The sequence below is a fragment of the Nematolebias whitei genome, chromosome 14, assembly GCF_014905685.2.
Source record: "Nematolebias whitei isolate Nwh7 chromosome 14, NemWhi1, whole genome shotgun sequence".
In the NCBI taxonomy this organism is placed as follows: Eukaryota; Metazoa; Chordata; class Actinopteri; order Cyprinodontiformes; family Rivulidae; genus Nematolebias; species Nematolebias whitei.
The window spans coordinates 31,856,769-31,865,787 of record NC_056511.1 but is presented as its reverse complement, the minus strand read 5'-3'; the positions used below and the strand labels follow the sequence as shown (position 1 = coordinate 31,865,787).

Sequence of the window (9,019 nt, the reverse complement as noted above, 5' to 3'; positions counted from 1 at the left end):
CATTTGACAAAATTAAAAGGACTTGAATCAGGTTTTTCTTTTGGTTTGCGTTCCAGTGGTCTATGATCTTTTCTTGTTGGATCGTTTATAGATTTCTGGAACAAATGGAGCATTTGACACATCCAGGGCTGCTTTAACAAGTTAGCTGTGACTCGGTGCACGGTCACTTCCTCGGGTTTCAGTGTAAAATGAAGGGCCTAGCATTTCTTAGAAGGAATGCACATCGTCTGCCACGCCAAAGTTTTAAAGTAAGATCACTTTGTGCTGACACATGATGGAGTCCTGTCAGTTTTGGTCAAACCTGAAGGTAACATGGTGAAGTGCGATGAAAGAGTGCTCATGGTATGTGTTTGAGATGACTCTCAGCTACTACCACACCCACTTTTAGCTCAGCATATCTACATGTGACTGAGTTATAGGCAGTTGTGGCGTCTCAGTAATCCAGGACGTGGTGTAATGAGAAATCTCAATGATGGGACGCAAAACGTCTTCAGCTGCAGAAATGTTGTACTTTGGTTTAAATTTTTTTTTTTGTTATTTGACTGAGTTAAACCCTTTTTTTTTTTTTTTTGCTGGCTAAGGACAGTTGGCTGTGGCTGCCATTCTTGATTTAGAGTGACTCCTAAAGTTAATCAGCTGTAAATGTGCATTCAGTGATTATTTTCTGGAAGTTCAATTGAATTCTGGGCAGTGGTTCACGAGATATTTCAGGAAACAGACAGAGAAATGCACACACAGAGGCAAAAACTTTTATCTTTTGGCTTTGGCTGGTACTTTTGGTTTGAGCCAGTCACGATGGCCATCACCCAACCACACTCGTACTTTCAAACATTTCTCTTCCAGTTTCAGACGAGCATCTCCTGAAAAGCCACATCGACAGTCGGGGTAAACATTCGGGTTAAATTTAGATCTGATCTGATATAAAAACCCTTGTGTGTGGTTCTGTCCAGTGTCCCCTCCTTTAGAGTCTGAGGGGGACGGGTTCCCTAGTGGGTACGGATCCAGGGACTCAATCATCAGAGCTGGTCCAGAGAGAGACTGGAAAAGACGAAGGCCTGGGCAGACAAAGAGCACTGACAGGTGAGGTCAGCTGTTGTGTTACGTCTGTCTGTGTGTTCATGGTATTTTTTTATTTGTCCGACGCAGGACTGATAAGCTCTTGTCTTGCTTGTTACGTTTTCTTTTGCCTCAGCACTGCAGTGAGGTCTGAGTCGATTTAACTGGATGTGCTTTTTGTGGTTGGTGATGTTTCAGCTGCAGCAGCTGGGATCGAGCCCCGGTCAGGGCTGAGGTCGGCCCAGAGAAGAAGCAGGCTGCGTTCGGACTGAGTGGAGGTGCAGCCATGCGCTGCTCCACCCTGCTTGCCATCTTCACCATGGTGATCCTGTACTTGGTGCTGGGCGCCGTGGTGTTTCAGGCACTGGAGGCCCCGTTAGAAGAGGACGAGCACACGAGCCTGCTGAGCTCTCTGCAGAATAAATCCACGCACTTCCTGTTAAACAATTCCTGCATCGACCCAGAAGTGCTACAGAACTTTCTGCAGGTACTTCCCGTGCTCCTTTGCATGACAGGAAACATGTGATATTTAAAAAAATATATAGTTTTCATTCCACACTTCCTTTCTCTAGATTTGAGTTTGCTTTAATACGTCAGATGTTTTTATATCAGGTTCAGGTTTTTATTTTGTTTCTTTAACGAGCAATCGACACTTAATGATTTCTGTAGTGAATGGGAAAAAAATCCATTTTAATACAAAGGACTAATGTTTTTACTTAAAAACATTTGAAAAATGTTTTTTGTTAAAATCACTATGAACTTAAAAAATTAAGCATCCATCCATTATCTTAACCCGCTTATTCCATTTTGGGTCACAGGGGTCGCCGGTGCCCATGTCCAGCAATCACTGTGCGGGGGGCGGGGTACACCCTGGACAGGTCTCCAGTCCATCACAGGGACACACAGAGACAAACAACCATTCACTCTCTCACTCACACCTAAGGACAATTTAGAGTTACCTTTCAGCAATCGCATGTTTTTGGTCTATGGGAGGAAACCGGAGCGCCTGGAGAAAACCCACACATGCACGGAGAGAACATGCAAACTCCACCCAGAAAGGCCCCTGGACTGGGATTTGAACCAGAGACCTGCTTGCTGAGAGGCAGCATCTCTACAAGTTGTGCCACCGTGCTGCCCTCAACCTTTATTTATATAGATAAATAACATGGAGCATCGAAGACTCATTTACAAATGAGACCTGTTTATGTTAGAAATATGAAGACCATGTTGTGAAGAATTAATATCTTACCTGTTGTAGATGGCTCTTGAATGACCTGAGTTTGGATAAAGAGTTTAATTCAGACCAGATTAAAGAGCTATTTGGCCAAATTGCCTGTCTGACATCTTAAAATAACTGTAGTTTCTTTTATAGCAGTTTTTATATAATATATTTTATAAACATGTCTTGGACCATTTTGGTTGTGGCTGCCTGGGAGGAGTCGACGGAGTAGAGGACAGCCCCCAGAAACCATCTTATCACCAGCAAACTGGTTGGTCCACTGTACTGCTTAGTGGGGGAAACAATTTGTTTGTGACTTCTCAGATTGATGAAGCCCTTCAGATGGAGGGCGAAACATCTTTTAAAAAAAAGAGCTGTCCAGATGACCTGACTGAACAATGTTGGATATTTTATAAACCTTAACACTACCGTCCGTTTTGCATTGCATCACTCACTATGGTTATTTACAAGTATAAATATTGACAGTAGCAGCTAGCTGGGGCATTTCCTGTACTGCCTTGGACACTTCCAATAAGAATATCATGATTTTGTTGTCAGAATACCCCTACATTGTAAAAATAAGAATAGTGTAAAAGTTTATTAAACAGAGCTCAAATAAAGAGCCGCGATGACAGCTGTAATCCACTTTGTTCTCAGACTCACACAGACTACCTTCAGCTCACCGCCCGTGTCCGAATTTAACTCTATTTCTCCAAACTGAGGTGTTGAAGGGGCTAGCTGTGACAGATAAGATATTAATTGCGCACAATGATTCCATAGAACCTTTCAAAATATCTGGACAGCTTTTATGTATGTTTTTAATGTCAAACATTAAATTTAAAGCTCCTGAGCTGTGACTTTTGGTAATAAAATGTGAACAAGTTCTAGATAAAATATATAAATCTTGAAACCAAAACATAAATTTTGTAAAAGACTATGTCACAGCCTTACCTCTAATCTAACCCGTGACGCAGGCGCCTCTTCTTCTTCATGTGTAGTGCACAGGTTTCAATGCACATTTTTGTGGCACATAATTTTTATGTTGGAAAAAATAGTTTAAAAAAATAAAATAAAAAATTCTATGTTTGCAAGGTGCTCCAAACCAGAGCAACATTATTGAAAGTGGCTGCTTATTACTGTAAAAATAAGGCGTTGTTCTGTTTTATTTTAATCTACTAATGTTTATGAATGGTAATTGTGCATTAAGTTGATTTTGTGGGACTTCAGATCCATGTAGTTTGATCAGTGCAACTTGTCGGTGCCTCTGTGAAGCTCCACCCGATAACAGGTGTGGTCTGAGCAGCTATGTGTGGACGGTTCTGCTCCAGCGTGCGTGTAAATTCATGAAAGCTGATCCACGCATGAGCTGGTGGTTTGGCAACTGCCCTGTGATCCCTGAGCTGCCTGTCCTCGCCCTGGAGAGGACATTGTAAAATGACTATTTTAACTCGGGGTGTGATCTCTATGAGCGGTAGCTGACATTTGCAAAAAGGTTGAACTGACTGAAGGACATGAATTGAGTAAACAAACTGGAAGTGAAGAATTCTTAAAGGAAAAAAAAACAGAAGACTGAGCATTACTTTAATATTTGCAGAATTTTTCCTGACAGAATCCAAACTGTTGTGGATCTAATTAACCTTTAATGCTTTAAAATGGTAGTTCAGATATTTTGAAGCTGGGTTTTGTGTAACAATAATGATCTTACCTGTTGACGATAGCTCTATGGACAACCTCAGGTTAGAGAAGTAGTTTAATTCCAGCTGAATTAGTGAGTTAAATGTTAATCTGAGTGGAGTCCAAAGGGGATTGCTGCTCCCATCTAAAAACCAAAGAGTTGCCACATCTTTTGATGCTGGAGATTCAGCGATGGCATTCAGGTGATCTGGACTGGAGTGCAGGCTCTCCTAAGACATGACACGACCCAGGAATTCCAGAATTGCGCCGCTCAAGGTGGCTGCATGTTGGAGTAGCTCTCACATTCATTCTGAGATTTTGCTTTTGAAAACTTTAATTACTCTTTTTTTCTGAATGCAAATAGATTTTTTCGGATGATTACTTCCTCTGGTATCAGATGCTGTGCTGGAGGCAGGATTTTTACTAATACCTTTTTTACTTTTGGGCATTTGTAATGATGCGTAACCATAACAACAGGGTGGTTTTCTACTACTGGGAGCTGCTGATTAACATCTCAAAAGCTCAAATCTCAACTACAACCCCAAATCCCAAATGAGTTGAAAAGGAGGGGCTGCGGATGCATTCCCGTCTACCTGGAGGCAGTGCTCAAGCACCTGACTGCAGAGATCTTGGAGGTAGCAGGAAACATAGCTTGTGACAACGTGAGGACCGAGATCGTCCCCCGGCACCTGCAGTTAAGTTTGCAGCAACAAGGGGCTTGGCAGGCTGCTGGGAGAAATGGCCATCGCTCAGGCAGAAGTTCTGCTTGACATTCAGGCAGTTCTGCTGCCCAAGAGGACCGAGAGGTCTGCTGGGTCTGGGTGGACGGATTGACATCTGTAGCCAGTTTCTTTGGATCCGCTGTGGGACGGACTGCTACAAGAGATTCTTCCTGCCCAAAGACATCAGCATCTAGAACAACTCTAATGAAACCAAGATGAGCTACAACAACAATTAATTTCCCTTTGGGATTAATAAAGTATATTTGAATTGAATTTAATTTGAATGAAATACTGGACTGACCATGTGAGCTTTTGTTGAAGTTGACTGGTAGTTCCTTCATCTTTAAGGTGCTGGTGGACAACTTGTATGCGTTTATCATGAATGGAGTTCCCACTCACTATAATGTAATCCAGTTAGTCCTGGGAGATCTTTCAGAGCTGTTTGTCTCATTATTAGGAAGGCAGGTGGTACTAAAGCAAGTCCAAAAGGACCTTTTCTGAACCATAAAAGCCCCTTGTGTGTCGTGAAAGCAATAAGATCAGGTTGTAGAGGCAGCTGATGGTAAACTGAATTTAAATTAATCTGACTTAAATGGTGCAGCCAAAGCTTTGAGCATATCATATTGAACTGCAGTTTTTGTACGTATGCCAGTATTCTAATCTTGGAGACAAAATGTCTTTCAAGTGTAACCATGGCTCCATCAAATGTTGTACCTTGTTCTAGTAGAAAAGATGAAGAGTCCCACAGCACGATGTAGGAAAGGCAGTGTACTCTGTTCTAAAGAGCTCGTCTTTGTTGCCTTTTTGTTGTGGTGGTTGTCATAACGTAGGAGATGATGGTTTGAATTATTTTTATTACAGTAGCTGCTGAGACACCATGACAGAATATGATGAATAAAGAATATGATGTTTCTTATAGGGATGGGGCCGATCCGATCCAGTATTGGTATTGGCCTTCGATACCAGCATAATTTATGTATCGAATTTTTCTGAACCACCTGCCGATATTTCCGATCCATGATGCATATTGGCTTCAAACTACGGAATGGATTTCCTGAACGGCGGCGTGTCTCATGAACCCAGAGTAATACCATACCACTTTATTTATAAAGCACTTAAAACAGCTACAAGGCCAACCAAAGTGCTGTACAGACAAAACAACAGGTAACACACAAAGCAAAATACAAAATGAGGTAAATCAGAATATAGACAAAAAACGATGCAGATAATTACGACAAACCAGTGTGAAGCATATAGGATCAAAACACAGATCATCTTGTGTTGAAAGCTATTGAATAGTAGTGAGTTTTTAAACGGGACTTGAAAATCGAGAGGGAGGGGGCCTGTCTGACAAGCAGAGGTAACTCGTTCCAGAGTCTTGGTCCTGCTACAGAGAAGGCCCTGTCACCTCTGCGCTTAAGACGAGTTCCTGGAACTGTGAGGAGCAACTGGTCCGCTGACCTCAGGGAATGTGGTGGGACATACGGTTGTAGCAAATCAGAGAGATAGGGGGGTGCAACACTGTTCAGTGATTTGTAGACATACATGAGTATTTTGAACTGGATTCGAAAGTGAACCGTAACCAGTGCAGTGAGGCCAAAACTGGTGTAATGTGCTCTCTTTTGCCTGTACTGGTTAAAAATCGGGCTGCTGCATTCTGGACCAGTTGTAGTCGTGCAATGGAGGTCTGACTGATACCAAACAGGAGCGAATTGCAGTAATCAAGCCTGGATGTAATGAATGCATGTATGACTGTCTCCAGGTCATTTTTGGACAATATGTGCTTCAGTTTAGACAGCCGCCTCAGTTGGAAGAAGCATGATTTAACAATCATGTTTACATGATTGTTAAGTTTCAGGGAAGGGTCCATTATCACGCCCAGATTAGTGACTCTTTGTTTTTCTGACAGGGTTAGAGCGGAGAGGTCAATGCAGTGGTTTGTGATCGTGTCGTTGGGAGGGAACAACATGACTTCAGACTTCTTTTCATTGAAACTTAAGAAGTTTAAAGCCATCCAGTCCCTGATGTCAGCCAGGCAGTTGAGCAGCAGTTGAATAGAGCATGTACCATTGTGTCATAGGGGGAAGTAAATTTGACAGTCATCGGCATAGAAGTGGAAGGGCATGTTGTGTTTCCGGAAAATAGCACCAAGCGGCAGCAGGTATAAAGAGAATAGGAGGGGACCCAGGATGGACCCCTGCGGAACCCCCCATTTAAGCTCTGCCTCTGCGGAACTAAAATCCTTGATGGAGACACAAAAGGATCTATCAGTGAGGTAAGATCTGAACCAATTGAGGGCTGATCCTGTGACGCCCACCCACTGCTCTAACCTAGCAATGAGGATCTCATGGTCAATGGTGTCAAAGGCGGCTGTGAGGTCCAACAGGACAAGCAGCACAGAATCACTGGTATCTGTGAATCTGAAGATGTCGTTAAAGACCTTCAGCAGGGCAGTTTCAGTGCTGTGGAGAGGTTTAAAGCCAGATTGGAAAAGCTCTAAGATGGCGTGATCCTCCAGGAAGCACTTCAACTGGGACTCAACTATTTTCTCCAGTACTTTAGAAACAAATGGGAGTTTGGAGACAGGCCGGTAGTTGGAAACGACTGAGGGGTCAAGGTTTGTTTTTTTCAGGAGAGGCTGGACAGCAGCATGTTTAAAGGTTTTTGGCACCACACCAGTGGATAAACTACTGTTTACTATGGCAAGAATGGACAGACCTAGAGTTGGAAACACCTCCTTTAGTAGTCGAGGGGGGACCACATCAAAGGGGGAACCAGAAGGTTTCAAGTTGCACATGACCTGCTCTAGAGAAGATAGTGATGGTTTCAAAATGGTCAAAAGGAGCTACAGATTGAGGTGGGATGGATGGGTCATGAGTTGGAGGGGAAATGAGAGCCCTGGTGGTCGCAATTTTTTCCAAAAAAGAAATGTAAGAAGTTGTCGCACAGCTCAGTCGAGGCTTCCAGAGGTGATGGTTCAGTGAGGTGGAGAACAGAGTTTAGGGTGGAGAAGAGGACACGTGGGTTGTGAGAGTTTGAGGTAATTATATCAGAGAAGAATTTTGATTTAGCAGCTTTTACTGTTTTCTGATAACAGCACCAACTCTCTTTAAGTATTTGAAAAGAGACCTGCAGCCTGTCTTTCCTCCACTTTCGCTCCACCCTCCTACATTGCTGCCTAACGGCCTTGGTGACATCACTCAGCCAAGGTTCTGCTTTGATTTTTGATTTTTTTGTTTTAACAGGTGCAACATGATCCAGAGTCTTTAAGCAGACAGAGTTGAACTGGGATGTCAGCTCCTCAGTGGTGGAGAGAAACACTGGGGGCTGAATGATCATTTCAGAGTTAAAAACATCTGTGAAACGTGCGGCAGTGAAGTGATTAATGGTCCGAGTCCTACGTGCAGAAATGCACGACTTAGGAGTTAGATGGGGGAGGGTGAACTCAAACCGGACTGGCATGTGGTCTGAAAAAACATTATCACCAATAACAAGATTATTAACAGTCATATCATGAGTTAAAACAAGGTCCAGTGTATGCCCACACTCTTGGGTGGGACCGTTTACATGCTGAGTTAAATTAAATGAGTCCAACAAATTTAAAAAGTCCTTAACCAAGGGCTTCTCAGGACAACACACGTGCAAATTAAAGTCCCCAATAATGAAAAGATGCTCATATTTTGGTGTGATTTCAGCCAAGAAGTCAGAAAACTCATTTATGAAATCCTTAGATCGAGGTGGGCGGTAAACAAGTGCAGATAACGTCGGAGGTGAATGTCCGAGTTCAAAGACGCTCAGCTCAAAGCTGGCACAGGAAACTGGGATGGGCAGTTGTTTACAGTCTAAAGTTGATTTGAATATTGTTAATAATCCATCACCGCGCCGGCCTAATGGCCGCGGGGCGTTAAAACACAGGCAGTTCAGTGGCAGTAATTCCGTCAAGGCGCTGGACTCACCCGGAGACATCGAAGTCTCTGTGATGCAGAAAAAACCTAACCCGTGCTCTTGAAAGTAGTCCCTGAGGATAAAAGTTTTGTTGGTAACAGATCTAGCATTGACCAATTACATCCGGATATTGTCCAAAGTGGAGCCAGCAGCGGTGGAGTTAGCGCGCGCTAATGGCCGCAGGTTTTCAATAACAGCCCCTCCAGGTCAGTCCGAGCTGCGCAACGGCTGACAACTCCCGCTGGTTACCTGGTCCGGGCACACAGGAGAGGAAGATGCAGCACGTAGAGCTTTCAGCTTCACCAGCTGACCAGCACATTTTCCCCGGCGTCTGAAGCGAGATCTCCTCCGGGCATGGAGGTGAGGAGCACAGTGAAGGTAAGCTGGCACGTCCGCCAGCAGG

The 9,019-nt window shown here is 43.5% G+C and overlaps 1 protein-coding gene across 1 annotated transcript in view; it reads left to right on the top strand.

The window, feature by feature from the left end:
• Window positions 1-274: 274 nt before the first annotated feature.
• The window catches only part of LOC119420272 (potassium channel subfamily K member 4), a 21,631-nt gene continuing 12,886 nt past the window's right edge, over window positions 275-9,019 (top strand). Inside the window, exons 1-3 of the mRNA XM_037687660.1 lie at window positions 275-284; window positions 951-1,080; window positions 1,255-1,543. Of these exons, the coding sequence (XP_037543588.1) occupies window positions 275-284; window positions 951-1,080; window positions 1,255-1,543 (429 nt within the window). The remainder of the gene's footprint in view (window positions 285-950; window positions 1,081-1,254; window positions 1,544-9,019) is intronic.